This window comes from Cucurbitaria berberidis (assembly GCF_010015615.1).
Source record: "Cucurbitaria berberidis CBS 394.84 unplaced genomic scaffold K460scaffold_2, whole genome shotgun sequence".
Taxonomy (NCBI): domain Eukaryota; kingdom Fungi; phylum Ascomycota; class Dothideomycetes; order Pleosporales; family Cucurbitariaceae; genus Cucurbitaria; species Cucurbitaria berberidis.
In genome coordinates, this window is record NW_024468936.1 from 3,905,182 (window position 1) to 3,922,140 (window position 16,959).

The 16,959-nt window shown below is 52.4% G+C and overlaps 5 protein-coding genes across 5 annotated transcripts; 4 read left to right on the top strand and 1 right to left on the bottom strand.

The window, feature by feature from the left end:
- Positions 1–587: 587 nt before the first annotated feature.
- On the top strand, positions 588–3,538 carry K460DRAFT_364349 (uncharacterized protein). The gene is made up of 3 exons (XM_040932992.1): positions 588–1,094; positions 1,147–2,523; positions 2,574–3,538. The coding sequence occupies exons 1-3, from the start codon at positions 844–846 to the stop codon at positions 3,358–3,360; spliced, it is 2,415 nt and encodes an 804-aa protein (XP_040790938.1). The 5' UTR covers positions 588–843; the 3' UTR covers positions 3,361–3,538.
- Positions 3,539–3,790: 252 nt separating this feature from the next.
- K460DRAFT_334366 (uncharacterized protein) lies at positions 3,791–9,586 on the top strand. The gene is made up of 8 exons (XM_040930913.1): positions 3,791–4,155; positions 4,228–5,406; positions 5,588–5,831; positions 5,920–6,002; positions 7,004–7,351; positions 7,418–8,244; positions 8,299–9,061; positions 9,203–9,586. The coding sequence occupies exons 1-8, from the start codon at positions 4,093–4,095 to the stop codon at positions 9,455–9,457; spliced, it is 3,762 nt and encodes a 1,253-aa protein (XP_040790939.1). The 5' UTR covers positions 3,791–4,092; the 3' UTR covers positions 9,458–9,586.
- A 424-nt stretch (positions 9,587–10,010) lies between these two features.
- K460DRAFT_280462 (ribosomal protein L11) lies at positions 10,011–10,607 on the bottom strand (the record flags this gene model as incomplete). The annotated part of the gene is made up of 2 exons (XM_040928403.1): positions 10,011–10,415; positions 10,479–10,607. The coding sequence occupies 2 exons, from the start codon at positions 10,605–10,607 to the stop codon at positions 10,011–10,013; spliced, it is 534 nt and encodes a 177-aa protein (XP_040790940.1).
- Positions 10,608–10,891: 284 nt separating this feature from the next.
- K460DRAFT_364351 (uncharacterized protein) lies at positions 10,892–13,691 on the top strand. Its single transcript, XM_040932993.1, has one exon. The coding sequence runs from the start codon at positions 11,002–11,004 to the stop codon at positions 13,438–13,440; it is 2,439 nt and encodes an 812-aa protein (XP_040790941.1). The 5' UTR covers positions 10,892–11,001; the 3' UTR covers positions 13,441–13,691.
- Positions 13,692–14,313: 622 nt separating this feature from the next.
- On the top strand, positions 14,314–16,946 carry K460DRAFT_334376 (pre-mRNA splicing factor ATP-dependent RNA helicase PRP16; the record flags this gene model as incomplete). The annotated part of the gene is made up of 2 exons (XM_040930914.1): positions 14,314–15,036; positions 15,376–16,946. Exons 1-2 carry the CDS (start codon positions 14,400–14,402, stop codon positions 16,944–16,946), a joined length of 2,208 nt encoding a protein of 735 aa, XP_040790942.1. The 5' UTR covers positions 14,314–14,399.
- Between the last annotated feature and the right edge of the window lie 13 nt (positions 16,947–16,959).

Sequence of the window (16,959 nt, forward strand, 5' to 3'; positions counted from 1 at the left end):
TTTCCGCCCAACTATAGCCTACCTCGTTGTATGCGCAAACAGCTGCGAAGCTATCATTGAGCATATACACTATGAGATTGCGAAGTTAGACAGGCGTAGCTTCAACCACTGTGGCTGGTAGATGTGTCTAGCTATCCATGATGGCAGGCGGCTGTGGCGTGAGCAGCTGAGTCGTCGCTGAGTCGCCGCCTTTGTCACTAAATCCGAGTAATGAATGCCCTAAAAGGAGCGGGCGACTCTATGACTACATAGATAGTAGAGAGTCATCTAACTCTGACTCGATATGTATTGAAAGACGTTAGTTCGGTGATTGCTAAAGCAGGCAGCCGTGAAGTAGAACACCAGGACGACGGCTATCGTAGCTGCCTAGAGTAGCAACCTGGCTAAAGTAGGGATGAAGTACCAAAATCCGGCATGTAAACACCAAGCTATTAATGCGCTCTTTGATGGCCAGCATCCGAGAAACACAGACGGCGCCTCTGCTGCTGCTCTTTGTGTCCATGTCAAATGTTTGAGGATCCGAGCACGTGATCCAAGTCTCGCAGCGGTATTTAAGAACCGGCGCCCCGCGCAATTAATACCAAGGAGCCGCCAGCCGCACCGCCATACGTCAATCCTTGTCACTACTAGCCAACTGCACAAGTCTACGTCGCACTGGTCACCTCACTCCAACCAATTCCCACGATCTTCTGCGATTCTCCGCAATACGCGACTGCAAATTGTGCCTGCAAGCTCCCCCGGCGTCATAGCTCTCGTGACGCGAGGCCGCAAGGTCCATCCATTGCGCCGACGCGACTGCCCCAAACACCATATAGCGCATCGCATGGACTGCTACATCAAGGAATGAAGATTACATCGCCGCGGGATTTGTCGTATCCCATCACCATCGTCGACCTCCTGAGAAAGCGGGATGAAGAGGTCAAGCGGTCGGATAAGCTGTTCAACTACCGCTATGAGACGCCGGTGACGGAAGGCGACAAATGGGGAGGGGAGAAGATAGTCATGAAGAAGATGATTCAGTTCTTCCATGCAAGCACCGAGGGAAAGGTCACGCGATGGCTGATCAAGCCTGGCACCGTCATTGAACGGCCTGGGTAAGCCAACTGCGATGTCAGTAACACAGACAGGGTGCTAATACAGGCCTAGCATTGAGCTTCTCGAGATTCAAGAGCCCTGCACGCACGAGACACAGTTCGGCGGCCTTTGCGTCGACTGCGGAGAAGACATGACCAAAGTCGACTACCTCACAAAGGAGAGCAACGCAGCCCGAGCGACCGTGAACATGACGCACGACAACGTTGCGCTACTCGTCAGCCACAAGGAAGCGGTGGCGGCTGAGGAGGATGCGAAGAAGCGATTGCTGAGCGCAAAGAAGTTGACGCTCATCGTCGACCTGGACCAGACCGTCATCCATACCACTTGTGAGCGAACAATTGCCGATTGGAAGACCGACACCGAAAACCCGAACCATGATGCTGTCAAAGACGTACAGGGCTTCCAACTGGCCGACGACAATGTCTCCAACGTGGCTGCGAACTGGTACTATGTCAAGATGCGCCCGGGGCTGAAAGACTTCTTCGACAGAGTATCGAAGCTCTACGAGATGCATGTCTACACCATGGCGACCCGAGCATATGCGCAAGAAGTCGCAAAGATCATCGACCCCGAACGGAAGTACTTTGGTGACAGGATCCTTAGCCGCGACGAAAACTACACGGACAAGCTGAAGAGTCTGACGCGGCTATTCTACCAAAATACCGCAATGGTCGTGATCATCGACGACAGGGCAGATGTTTGGTCATATAGCCCCCACCTGGTCCGCGTACCCGTGTTCAACTTCTTCCCTGGCGCAGGCGACATTAATGCAAGTTTCTTGCCCAAGCAGCAGGAGCTGGTGTCGTTTGCCAAGGACAAATCACCGCCAACGCCGAAAAAGGGAGAAGTAGACGGCGATGTCTCCAACGCCGTTTCTGATTCCGCCAAGCCTGCCGACTCTACCTCCTCAGAAGCTAGCAATGGCGACCTTAACGAGCTAGGGCAGCAGCTGATCTCTATGGCAGCAGGAGAAGATTTGGAGCAACAGGCCAAGGAACAGGAGAAACTCATCATCGCACAACAGACCGAGCGGCCCCTTTTGCAGCAACAGCTCATGCAGGACAAAGAAGATGAGAAGGCCGAAGAGAGCGAACAGCCTACTGAAGCGGGCAGCAGCGACCCACATCACTCAGAGCAGCCCAAAGTTCGGCATAGTATCCTGGATAACAATGACAGAGGCCTGGATATAATTGAGCAGAACCTGCTTCGCGTCCACCGCACATTTTACGACGAATATGTAAAGGCAAAGGCAGTGCCAGCGAGCGGCCGTATCGCCGAGCTGAAGGGCGAAAAGAGCCCGAAGAAGCGTCCGTTGAATGACGTAATTCCTGATGTTGCCGAAATCATGCCGCGCATCAAGGAGGAGGTGCTCGACGGGACAGTGGTTGTCTTTTCGGGTATTATTCCGCTAGGCGTTGACATTCAATCGTAAGTATCCCGCTTGATAGTGTCACATGGTAGAAGCTAATACTGTATAGATCCGACTTTGCACTGTGGATTAGGAGCTTTGGCGCAGAAGTATCTACCAGCGTCAACCGTCGGACAACACATGTCATTGCCAATCCCGATCGGAAGACGACGAAGGTCAAACGGGCCGCACGATACTCGCACATCAAGATTGTGAACCCCGAATGGATGTTCCAGTGTTGCACAAGGTGGGAACACGTAGACGAGACGCCGTATATGATTGAAATGGATGCTGCTGAGCGTAGCGGGTCACCATTTGGGGAGCTTGAAGACGAGAGCATCGGCGCTACAGGCGATGAAGATGCAGAAGAGAACACGGAATCGCCGGTTACGCTCGATCTGACGGCCGATAATTGGGCAGATGTCGATGATGAGCTCAATGATTTCCTCAACGAGACCGACACTGAAGGCGACAACGAGTCGGACTCCGATAGTGTTCGTTCGGAGAATAGCACGCCATCCGACATGAAACAAAGCAAGAAGAAGCGGAAACGAACAACGAATTCCACGGATGCCAGCGAGGCGGAGGAAAGCGATAGTAGCGTCAACAGCACATCACGACTACAACGACGGAAGAAGCGCACCATGGAGAGGGTCACTTCCTTGGCCAATGTAGTCACCGCAGACAAATCATCAGGCCTACCCAGTCCAGAGACGACAGGGCCAGAAGAGGGACAGGGAGAGGACGACGAGAAAGCTCTGGAGACAAACGGAGTTGGGTTAGATTTGCAGGAGGAATACGATGATGGACTGGAGGCGGAACTGTTGGCTGGCTTTGGAGACAGCGACGAGGAGTAGAGGATTACGACTATCTTGTATTAATATTTACTCACCTGCATAGCGAGGTGTTTGGCATGCGGCGTTCTATTGGCCATCTTGGGATACCTTACATATAGGACGGATACCCCAGGATCAAGCTAGCGGGCGGCATGGTGGCTCATATACAGCAAATGGAAATCATGATGTTTCTCTGGTATCCTTTTTGTCGTGTCCATGTACTGCCGTAAAACTTCAAACTCCATCTCAACTAACTAAAGTGAGAGCTACGAGGGAGATATCGACCTTGGCACGTGCTTGGGTAGCATGTAACCGGTCAATGCAGGGTTCACTCGGATACCCAATAGGAGCTAGCCAGCACATGCTTCCAAGTTACCCCAGCTTCGCGCGCACACTAGCGCCCTTTGATTGAGCGTGGGGCAGCGGGACCCTACACCCACCTAGGTTGCAACTAGCTGCCAGTGGGACAGTGAGGCTGAACGTTTCTTTTGCTGCCCTTCAACGCTCACCAAAAGAGAGCTGATCCTTCTTTTCGCTTCTGAGCTCCACCTCCACCAATCAAGGTAGCATCGCCAGCCTTAAGCCGACCTAGGCAGCAGTCAACTCAGACAATAGCACCGAGCTATCATTATTAAAGTACGGCAACCGCCCCCAATCTACGTTGTTTAGCTCCGAGCTATCGTGTGGCTCAACGATCTTACTACAAAGACCTTGGAGTTGCACGGGAGGCAGTTGAGGGTGGAGTAGCGCAATATGACGTCAAGACTGAGCTTCATGGGCTTATCGGTGGATTTGAAAACGTTGGTCGTTCAACATGTCAGTCAAAAACCATCCCAGGCGTAAGGGTGCTGGAGAAGAAAAGGCACCCGCAGGCTGACTCCTACATAGATCACCCGTCCCACCGACCTCAAGAATGTGTGCCTCGCCAGCAAGCAGCTCCACGAGATCGCAGTCCGCCAGCTCTACCATGAGGTAACCCTCGACGTCGGCTCGGCGAATGATGGACGGATTGCTGCCTTTCTCAGCCCTAAGAATATCGGTCTGCAACATGTGCGGAAACTTGATCTCTACCTCGCCGATGTCATCGACAAGTGCAACAACCAGTTACAACAAGCCAACTTCGCGATTCGTATGATACTAGAGCTGTTACCAGAGAATATATTAGAAAAGTTCAGCTGGCATCCATGGTCATCGTTCTCTGGCGATAACCTGGTGCTACTGTACAGGAAGCAGAGACGCATGAAGTGGATGGAGAGCATTGCGCTTGACCGGGACGTCCTGGGAGACCTTCAGAAAATACCGGAATTCGAAAAGCTGTTCGAGAATGTGCGAAAGATTGGCCTATATCCAGATTCGCGGGAGGTGCTGGACTTTTGCCACTTCCTCCTCAAGAATACGGCCAACCGCAAGCTCGACAAGATGACGCTACACGCGAGCTTTGACGAGACCGACTCGTCAATACCAGATCGGGAGTTGTACGACTCCTCGACGGGGCCTGGCCTGATGACCTCGACCATGTTCAGCCACATGCAACCCTTCGCAAAATGTACACCTATCGCACTGAAGGAGATCACGCTCCAAAAGCTTAGATTGCGATATGCGGCGGATACGTACTGCAAGTTGATCGACTTTCAATCAGTCAAAAGCATCCGTGTCTTTGGCTGCTCCGGTGCCGACGCGCTCTTTGCAGAGCTTAGCAAGAGCACAAAGCTACCCGACAAGCTCGAGACTCTGGAATTCAAGCACGATGACAATCCCGAGAATGACGGTCTAGGTGCCATTGAGGGCTTTTTGTGCTTGGTCTCTGGCATCAAGACCCTCACCCTCGACCTTACATATGCCAAGAGTCTCCCGGCATCTGCAGGTATCGTACGGCATGGAAAGACGCTGAAGACACTAAACATACACGCTAGCACGGGACCTGACAGCTGCGACGACGAGCTGGTCTACGACTATGCATCGCTATCGCAGATTTGCAAAGACTGCTCGCTGTTAGAGCAAGTTTCGCTAGCTTTCCCGCAGGTGAGCGTCATAAGGAGCAAGAACGACAGCTTCGTCAACTTTGAGGTAGGTTTACCTTCGATACTCGTTCGTTCGATTGGCAAACAGTCAGACGATTCTCGAATTCTGGTCGTAGACTACGTGGACAGACTGACCCAAGCACTACCCCACTATGTTTTGCAACGGGCAGTTTATATGCTCTACTTTTTCTTGACAGATAATCGGTTCACTAATGCGACTTTTGCAGAATTGTCTCGGCGACCTCCCAGGCCTGGTGACACTGAATATCACTACCTGGCCAAACGACAGCCCGTCATCGACGAAGCTGCCGCGAAAGATCTACGAGCACCTTCTTGCAGGTTTAGCCCAACAGGGCTTCGAACGGAGCTTAAGCCACGCCAAAGAACAAGGTCGCTCGTCCAAGCTGGCCATAATTGCCTTCGGCTCCTCTGACAAGGTGTATGATCGAGAAGATAGCCAGAACCAGATCAGTAAGTATTTTCATGTTAGCCATCGCGCATGTGTCGTGGATAGCCTTGAAGCTCCTCGGAATGTGACCCCTGTGCTAATTCCAACTAGTCTTTGTCAAAGGGCGACAAATCGACCCTCTAGGCAACGAGAAGTCAACTGCAGTACAACTCGGGTGGTGCTTGAGGAAGTTTGTCGATGCAGGGCCCAAGAGCGATATCCTTGATTTCTCTCTCTCACGATCTTCGCGGCCGCCAACGCGAAGTGCAGCCGACAGTGACGATAGCGACTGACAGATACGGGCCCACGGGGGGTTGGAATGGGCACATGCTACGGTGGAATTGCAATGGCAGTGATGCACGGTAGACTGATGAGACTCGGGAGGGGGTACTTTGATATGCCATAGTGCTGCGTCACGAGCAATTAGGTCGTGGTTTGGCACGTGACACAGACGTCAGAGCTTGTTTTTTGTGCATAGCGTTGGTAGATATCCCACCCCCACAGGTTCAAGCGGGCGTCTGACGATAGGAATGTATACACGACTTTGCGCAGGAAGCACACATGCCCTGTTCGCCCGATGCCTTTTTCAAGACGAGGCTCCTCATATTGTCGGGGCTTTTGATCTCATCCTCGACCGCATGGGGCTGGATTGGCTGGCCCAAGCTCAAGCTTCGACGAACGCAGTGCATCAGGTGCGGACAGGAGCAAGACGGGTTCGCTGCAACAAAGCGCAAATGGTAGGGGGACTAGGAGTTGCTATGCAAGACCAGCATACTGGGTAGTTAGTCCAAGAGCCCCAGTTGATGCTATTCCCCGCGTATCGTGCATCGCTTCTTCAGGTACCACGCCCTATCATCAACTTCGGTCCCTTTTGCGCGCCAATTTCCCATCGACATGCATCCAACGCTACCCCAGGCGTTCCCCTCAGCGAGCCTCTAGCCAGCTTCCGCTACCGTACCCAGTACATCATCTTCCCGGGCCGACGCCTGCCGTGTGCCCAGTTCACAACCATCGGATCGCGTGTGAGGTGAGCTCTGGGAGAAAACATCGTCTGCACAGCACAGCACCACACCGCACCGCACCGCACCGCACCGCATAGCACCGCAGGCTCTGGGAGCATCGCGGGGCCCAGGGGATTGGCGACGACGTCTCATCTCATCCGTGTGCTCTGCGAGCTAACGCAATGTCAGACCAGTTTCCACCGTGGTCGCGGGAAATCATCGGCAGCGCGAGGCCCTCTTCGACCATGACCTCGTCGCCGCACTCGTCGCACTATCCTCCCCCGCCAGACGACCAAGACGCCCACTACGCGCCCATCTATCCCAATGCCCAGGTCCTCGACGCCCAGCCTGCCCGCGCGCCCTATCCGCAAGAGCCGCCGTTTCCGAAGCTCGAAAACATCAACGAGGTGCTGCAGGCGCAGCAAGCTCTCCATGCGAATCATGCCTTGACCGACCAGCATCCTCAACACGCTCCCGCGCCGCCGCACCAGCCGAAGCCAAACCGCCTGCGCAAAGCATGCGACTCGTGCAGTATACGCAAAGTCAAGGTACGTCGGGTGCCACTACTGTGCATGTTTGCCAGAGCACGTACTAACGCGCTAGGACAGTGCGATGAGTCTGGTCCGCCATGTCGAGCCTGCTTGGCCCTCGAGATACCCTGTACCTTTGAGCGTCCTAGTCGACGACGGGGCCCTCCCAATCGGCATGCAGAGGCCGTCAAGAAGCAACGGCTGAATCCTGGAGACTCCAATTCCGGGGCTTCGTCGCCGCAGTCTCCTACCAATGCAGCCCATGCCCTGGCCCAGTTGCAGTCCTCCCATCCTGCACAGCTCTCCGCCGAGGCAATCTGCCCGCTTCCCACCATGAACGCCCTTATCGACGACTTCTTCATGTACATACATCCGCTGTGTCCCTTCCCACACGAACCTTCGTTCCGAGAGGCATGGGAACGCAGGGAAGACTTCACCAATCCTTCCTTCTTGGCCTTACTGGCATCCATGATTGCTGCCCTGGTATCCTCGTTTCCTCGCAAGCCCCGCCTCCATCTGAAAACGCAGACACGCCTCGAATACCCTTCACATCTCTCCCTCGTCGACAAGTGCCGAGAAGTTTGTACACAGGCGCGCGGACCCGGCTACCTAGACCGTCCGTCTTTGAACGTCTATGATGCGTGCACGAGCTACTTTTTAGGCCTGACCGGAGCCTATGTGTTCCAGTGGCGCCAATTGCGGCTCTACCTCGCCGAGTGTCTAACCATCATACGCTCGCTGGGTCTTCACAAATCCGAATGTCAAGGTTACACCTACCTAGGCAGCGTACCCAGTGCCTGGGGTTCAAATGGACCCAATTTTGACGGCTCAAGAGACTTTAAGCTAGACTACATCACCGAGCAAATTGGACGGAGAGTATTCTGGGCCGTCTTTGTTGGCGTGCGGTAAGCCCTAGACAGAATGCAATGGGTTACAAGTTATGCTAAAGTCAAGAACAGGACAATACAGCAGCTAGGCGCCTCTTTTGGGGAGCTCATGATTGCACCTGCAACCCCAACCGAGCCTCTGCCTCCACTGCCCGAAGAAGTCGATGACGTCCACATTTTTCCAAATGAGATTCAACCTCAGCAGATTGGTGTCGTCTCCCTGATGGCAGGCTTCAACACCAACGTACGCATCTATCTGTCGTACTCCACGCTTGCGACGGCAGAAATGGCTTTTGGCGTTGATGAAATATTCGACTGGGATCGCCAGCAGCGTATCTTCGAAGAGAGTTTGCAGCGCTGCAGACTGGCTCTCGAGGCCATTCCCGAGGTGCTCAAAGTTCAGGCGAAACCCGGACGAGCTGGCGGGTTCACACAGCAGAGGCAACCCTACTATCCGCCCATGCCAGAATTTTCAGAAATGAGAGACCCAGCGTTGAACCACTACAGTGGTGCTGAGTCTCATGACAAGCGCCGTTACGAAATTCAGAAGGCAAACGTCTACGCGAGCCACTTAGCGACGCGCTCATACTTGGTAGAAAAGTATTACTTGCAACTAGAGAAATTTCACAAGGTGAAGAGTCAGGCAGCGCGGCAGAAAGAACCTAATGTTCTAGTCGCAGGGCTAGATAAGTTCCTGACTGGTCCACCAGCCAACGCCGACGCCGAAGCGCTAGAGCGGACCATGTCCGACGAACGCGAACAAGTAGTCAGTGACCTGCTTGTGGTGCTAGGAAGCATCGATATGGTCAATATGGAGCCAAATGGCGACTCCTTTGTAAGTCTCCACATCTACTTACAACACTCCGATTTACTGTACGAGGCTGGCAAACAATTAGCCCTATCATGTCCGACTCAAGATTTCTTTCGACTCAACCGTATCAGTCCGATTGCAAGCTTACGATTTGTTCCGACACAGACCCAGAAGATCCGGTCTATAGCGAGTACCTTGCTTGAAGTGCCGAAGGAGAGAAAGGGCAGCGTGGCACTTCAACATCAAGACTATCTATACACGTTTCTCGACATCCTGAGTAAGTTGGAGAGGGCAAGTCCGGAGGCTAGCGACCCAGCGAGTGACACGGTTGATGAAGAGACGGAGCTTCGGCTTTGGGCGGATTTGAGAAATCATCAGCTCAAGTTTCAAGAGCAGGGTGGCGTCTATGGGTTTTCATGAACGAGAACGCACAAGTCAGGATAGCCTTGTGAACCCGCCCGCGGCCGTGAAGGTGGAAGGCAGGATCGAAGTATGCTGGCGAGGCATGCTCCAGATGTCACGACAGTGTGAAGAGTCACGGCTTGAGAGCAGTATCGGCTCCACGAGATCTGGGCCCTTTCGCTCAATAATACCTCCGTCACAGGAGAGGAAACATGGTCGATTTGCTTTGTTGGAGAGAAAGAGAAGTTCAGAGGACGATGTTGATGATCGTGGTAGGTAGACAGTCAATTGCACAAGGCCAAACTTAGTATACAGCAGCGCGAATCGCATCTTCTAGCTTTGTCGTAAAGTAACATGACGTTTTCTCAACCTATGTACACTCTTACATCAAGGTACAGATACACTTCTTTTACCAAATACGGCATGCAGGCTGGAGTCAGTAACCCAGACCCTCCCTGTGGCATAGGGCGCCAAAATCATGCCAACAACAATGGCCCTGCACTTGTGCAGCCTTTTCCTTGTTGAGGACCTGTTTTTCTTTTTACTCTAATGTTCCCTCTCTTTCATGCGTCTACGGCACAACCACCACACCTAAACTTCCTGCCTGCCCAACAACACTCCTCGCAATGCCTTCCAAGCTCAACCCACTCAACCTAGTTTCACTATGCTTGATCTTTGCAATCTCGTATACATGCTTCAAACTCACAGTCCCAACCGTGCCCATGGTCGCATTGCCCACCGTTGGGCTATTCGTCGCTGTTTTGCCTCTTTGTCCGTCATGATTGTTCATCGGACCCGGGACGTTGCCGGCGCCACGTATCTTGTGCTTGGTGGGCAGCACGCCGGCCGCGCTGAGGAGTAGAGTTGCGGTGGGAGGTGTGCGGAGGGAGAAGTGGAAGGAACGGTCGGGGCGGACAGTGATGCGTGCAGGAATGGGGGTTCCGGCTGTGTAGTGAGCTGTTCGTGCGTTGAACTCCTGTGAAGACTGTATTAGACACTGTGTGGGACTGCGCGAGGGTCGCTGTAGAGCATGTCGTACCTTGCAGAAGTCCATACTCTTCACGCCTTTGCTACCCAGCGCAGGACCGACTGGCGGTGACGGCGACGCCTGCCCTGCGCCGACAATCAATTTGACGATTTGGTCTTTTGCGATTCCTTTTCTCGCCATTGTGCTATGTGGATGCGATGATAATGGCGATGGGCAGCTTTTGCGGACTCGTCTCGGAGGTCTCGGTCACTTGATTTTCCGGCACATGTTCAAACACAGTAATTGCCCGACCAACGGCTCAGACGGCACTCAAACTGCGAAGAATTGTCTGTAGACATGGTCCGGAGGTGTTGAAACGGTCATTGTTGGCTGCGAAGTGAGTACTGTCGACACTTTCACGTGACGGCGCGTTGGAGCTAAACCTGTGGACAAGCTCAACGCGTCGACCTTCCGCCACCATGGATCACCATTCCAACACCATTTTCTTATCCATTCGTCCTCTCTCACAAGCCCAACGGCCAAACACCTGCTGCGACACCTTGACTAGTTTTTGAGAGCCTGCGCCAATCCTTCAATGCACCGACCGAAAACACTCGCATCTGGTGAGGCGACCCCGGCGAAGCCTGCGGCGCGGTTGTATGGTGGCACTCCACAATCGACCAACCGCCTCATTAGGCCGTTCAAATGCCCTGGCTCCGCAACCTCGACACGGGTATCGGAAAAGCCCGCAAGGAAGAGACGGAAGGTTGACTATTCTGGTGCCGGCGGGGATGACGGAGAAGGTGACAAGCCGTACTCGAACGATGATCGATTAGCACTTGCCACGCGTGATGCAAATCGCTTCCCCGTATTCAAACCCAAGGACAAGGACACACTGTTCAAGGCCAAGTTCATCATTCCTCTGATCAACAAGGACACGGGTGCCTACAACCCGAACCGGCCAGCTCCGCTGCTCGGTATGCGGATAGGCACAGTCTTTGTTGCGCGGCCGCTGCATGACCCCAGCGGAGAGTTTGCAATTGTATTGTACGATCCTACAGTCGATGACAAGCCTATACCGAAAGAGGAGGTAGAACCAAAGCTCAGTCAAACTGAAAAGAAAGAGCTAGAGGCTCCGCTGGTGCACAAGAGTCTGGCAGAAATCCTGGGTTTGAAGAAGAAGGTGGAAAACGAGCGTCCACGCGTGCCAGTCGTCATAGATCCGAGGCTCGCCAAAGTTCTCCGTCCTCATCAGGTCGAAGGTGTCAAGTTTCTCTACCGAGCGGCAACTGGCTTGATTGATCCGAAGGCACACGGCTGCATCATGGCAGACGAGATGGGTCTTGGCAAGACGCTCCAATGCATCGCCCTAATGTGGACCCTTCTGAAGCAATCACCCGATGCTGGCAAGTCGACGATACAGAAGTGCGTCATCGCATGCCCTTCGAGTTTGGTGAGGAACTGGGCGAATGAGCTTGTCAAATGGCTCGGGAAGGATGCCGTTACGCCCTTCGCTATTGACGGAAAAGCTTCCAAGGAGGAGCTGATCCAGCAAATACGACAATGGTCTATTGCATCCGGACGTGCGGTCGTCAGACCAGTACTGATCGTCTCGTACGAAACGCTGCGTCTCTACGTCGACGAATTTGGACAGACTCCTATTGGTCTGCTACTCTGCGACGAGGGACATCGATTGAAAAACGGCGAGAGCTTGACCTTTACAGCACTCAATAGCTTGAATGTGCAGCGGCGAGTCATTCTCTCTGGTACGCCCATTCAGAACGACCTGTCAGAGTACTTTGCACTGCTCAACTTTGCGAATCCGAACTATCTCGGCACACGAATGGAATTTCGCAAGCAATATGAGATACCCATCCTACGAGGTCGCGATGCTAATGGAACGGATGAAGACTTGAAGAAGGGTAATGAACGTCTAACAGAGCTTCTAGGTCTAGTCAACAAATTCATCATCCGACGGACCAACGACATTCTCTCCAAGTATCTCCCTGTCAAGTACGAGCATGTCGTCTTCTGTAATCTTGCACCGTTCCAAAAGGATCTGTACAATCATTTTATCAAGTCCCCTGACGTTCAGAGCCTACTTCGTGGCAAGGGATCGCAGCCGCTCAAGGTCATTGGCATGCTCAAAAAGCTTTGCAATCATCCAGACCTACTCGATCTTCCTGACGACCTGCCAGGCTGTGAGAACGCCTTGCCAGAGGACTTTGTGCAAAAAGATGCCCGGGGCAGAGATCGAGAGGTCAAGGTTTGGTACTCCGGCAAGATGGCTGTTCTAGACCGCATGCTTGCACGGATCCGCGCCGAGACCAACGACAAAATCGTTTTGATATCCAATTACACCCAGACGCTTGATATTTTTGCTGCACTTTGCCGCTCGCGAGGCTACGGTTGTCTTCGTCTCGATGGCACAATGAACGTCAGCAAGCGACAGAAACTTGTGGACAAGTTCAATGACCCTGAAGGTCCCGAGTTTGTCTTCCTCCTTTCGTCCAAGGCTGGTGGATGCGGTCTGAATCTCATTGGCGCCAATCGACTCGTCCTCTTCGACCCCGACTGGAATCCAGCCGCCGATCAACAAGCCCTTGCTCGTGTTTGGCGTGATGGGCAGAAGAAGGACTGCTTCGTCTACCGGTTCATCACTACAGGTACCATTGAAGAGAAGGTCTTCCAGCGACAGTCGCACAAGCAGTCTCTCTCGTCTTGCGTCGTCGACTCTGCCGAGGACGTTGAACGCCATTTCAGTCTAGACTCCTTGCGGGAATTGTTCCAGTATCGCGATAACACGACAAGTGACACACACGACACATTCAAGTGTAAGAGGTGCAGGAAGGAGGATGGACGCCAAGTCATCAAGGCGTCGGCCATGCTGTATGGTGACACGAGTACGTGGAATCATTTTGTCAATGATGGGGAGAATGGCCCACTTGGAAAGATTCAAGATTTGCTACTGAGGCAGGAGACGGCGAATGACCTCAAGGATGTTAGTGCTGTGTTTCAGTACATCAGTCATTAGCTATTTAGCATTGTCAGTCTACAATCGCACTTTCTAGCAGGCGTCGGAGTTTGGCTTTGCGCATTGTTTTATACTTTCTCACGGTCTTGAAGCGCGAATTGCGTCGTTTGTGAGCGTTACATGATCACAGCGATGGCAGATTGTGATATTACTATTACACAGAAACGTCAGAGCACATAGATATGAGCATCGGAACTGATCACGTCTTGTGAAAATGATCTGCATTCGGAGGAGTTTCAACACAGCCAAGCCATTATATTTAATGAAACAAAGGGTTTAAAAAGCCCCTACGGCCCATGACTACCTGTTAAGCTATCGCCAGTTTGTAGAGTTGTACTTTGAGTGTGGAGATGTCAGTGAATACATGCAATCTACCAAGATAGGTGTGCTGCTCGACCATAGAGTCAAATATCGATCTTGGTGAATCTGGAATGCGATCAGTGGTTGCATACTTAGGCAGCAGTTCGAGTATGACTGTTCACACCTTCGAGGGTATAGAAAAGCTGGTCCGCAGCCTCCATCTGATCATTTTCACTCTGAATTCTTCGAAGCCTTGTACGTGACTCGGAACCTATCGCAAACATGGCATGATGAGGTTTGGAACCACGGTTGGCGACCGTTTCGAGCAGCCTATGCTGGAAGAATCAATGTAATCACAAACATCTCCACACTCAAAGTACTTTCACAGAACCAGCGATAGCTCAACTAGGGCGTAGGCGCTTTGGAAATGCTCTAATGGCATCTGTTGTGATATCGTACTGCCTGCCTAAGCGTGACAAGTCGGAACCACCAAGCTTGCACCACCTGGTCCGAGCTTCGACATTTCGAAGAGGTCCGCTTCCACTTTCACTGCCACTCACTCACCCCGGTTCTTTCGACGCACACTCCTTCCGAATACGCTCCCTCACCCTTCCAACACCCGGAATACACGTTCTCTACATACCACCCCGCCACCCAATATGGACCCAAAGCGCCGAAAAACCGGCGACCAGGACATCAGCGAGCTCCGTCTCGCATCGCGACAGAAATATCTAGCGGAACGAGAAGCACAGCAACTCGCCCTCCTCCGCCTTCAAGTTGACGCAGAAGCAGAGGATGAGGCCAGGCTAGGCTCGAAGCTGTCAGAACGAGAAAAGAAAGAGTTTGCTAGGAACAGGCAGACCTTGAGCCTCGCCGAAGCAAGACAAGCCATCGACGAACACCTCGACGGATACAGGCTTCCCGATTCAGAGTACTCAAACAAGACCGAAGTTCTCACCAAGAGACACAACGACAAGGAATCGCTGAAGAGCGAGGTCCAGCTATGGGAAGAAGAGCAAATCGGGAAGATCAAGTCGCAAATCAAGAAACCAGAGCGTGTGCAAGAGGACGACTACGAATATGTATTCGACGTGCAGACTCAGGTCTCGTTCCAAGCGGACCCCTCAAGCAGACTTGATCCCGATAAAAAAGCCCTTCAGGATCAGCTCGATGCCGCGGAAAAGAAGGCAAAGACCATTGAAGAGACACAGAAGAGCCTACCAGTCTATCATTACCGCGAAACTTTGCTCAAAGCCATGGAAGAACACCAAACGATTGTCGTCGTCGGCGAGACAGGTTCAGGAAAAAGCACACAGCTGCCCAGATACCTGGTAGAAGCTAATTATTCAACGAAAGGTGCCATCGTAGTCACCCAGCCGCGGCGAGTCGCCGCTATGTCAGTCGCAGCACGAGTAGCGCAAGAAATGGGAGTTAGACTTGGTAAAGAAGTCGGATACAGCGTCCGGTTCGACGACAAGACATGTGAGGAGACGATAGTGAAGATGGCGACCGATGGTATCCTATTACGCGAATTCTTTGCCGACCCCTTGCTCTCAAAGTACTCTGTCATCATGATTGACGAAGCGCACGAGCGCAGTGTCGCATCAGACTTACTTCTAACTCTGTGCCGACAAGTGAGTCGTGCTAGACCTGAACTCCGCATTCTTATCCTCAGCGCCACTATAAACGCGAAGCACTTTGCGGACTTCTTTGCAGCACCGGTCCTTAATATCCCCGGTCGAGCTCACCCTGTGTCTATCTACTACACATCGGCACCCGAAGCCAATTATCTTAGTGCGGCTATCACAACGGTCTTCCAAATTCACATCGCTGCCGATCTCCCCGGTGATATCCTTGTCTTTCTGACAGGTGAGGAAGAAATAATTTCAGCTCAGGAGAACATTGAATCGACAATGAAGAAACTCCGGGGCAAGGTCAAGGAACTCATTATCTGTCCACTATACAGCGCGCTTCCTCCTGATGTTCAAGCCAAGGTGTTTGAGCCAACGCCGCCCAACTCTCGAAAGGTCATCCTCGCTACCAACATAGCCGAGACATCCATCACCATTGACGGTACCAAGCACGTGATCGATTGTGGCTTCGCAAAGGAAAGCAATTTTAACCCTTCCACGGGTATCAGTTCTCTAGTTGTCAGCCCCATCTCTCGAGCCAGTGCCAATCAAAGAGCGGGACGAGCGGGACGAACTTCAGCGGGGTTTTGCTATAGATTGTATACACGCTTCGCTTTCTACAATGAGATGAGCGAGACGACGGAGCCAGAGCTCCAACGAACCGGCTTGGATGGTGTAGTTCTTACATTGAAAGGACTCGGAATTTCGAATTTGCTTGACTTTGAGTTCCTCGATCCACCATCACCAAATTCTATCATTAAGTCGCTGGAAGGCTTATACGCTCTGGGCGCTTTGGATAGTGCAGGAACACTAACAAGAATGGGCCGGAAAATGGCCGAACTACCACTCGATATCAAATTGTCCAAAGCCATTCTTGAGTCAGAGAAATACGGCTGCCGCGAGGAGATGCTTTCCATTGTGTCTGTCCTAGGAGAATCTGCGAGCCTATTCATGCGGCCCAAAGATAAGAGGGTAGCAGCCGATGCTGCACGCGCTCGTTTTAGTACCAAGGATGAGCAGGGAGGTGATTTCCTGACATACCTCAACATATGGCTACAATTTGAAGAGAGTGGCTTCGACCCGAGGTGGTGTTCCGAGAACTTCCTTCAATTTCGTTCATTGTCCAGAGCACGCGATGTTCGTGATCAGCTAGTCAAGCTCTGCGAGCGCGTCGAATTAGCCGAGACGAGCGCAGGATCGGACCACGTCGCCATTCGCAAATGTCTCACGGCTGGATTTTTCCCTAATGCCGCGCGACTCCAACGCGACGGTCTGAGCTATCGTACACTTTCCAACAACGGAATGACAGTTTTCATCCACCCTTCATCCAGCCTGAGTTTGGCAGAGAACCGTCCAAAATGGGTTGTTTACGCAGAACTGGTCGAGACGACAAAGGAATATATCAGAAGTGTCCTGCCTATTAATCCAGATTGGCTGGTTGAAGTAGCCCCGCATATTCATTCAGCAAGCTCAATCAGCAAACTTGGCGATAATAAAAAGATGCCTAAGGAAAGGACGAAGACGGGCACTGGCTACAACTTGCCAATCAAGTCAGCAACTGCCAGCCAAAAATAGGCTGTAGGTTTGA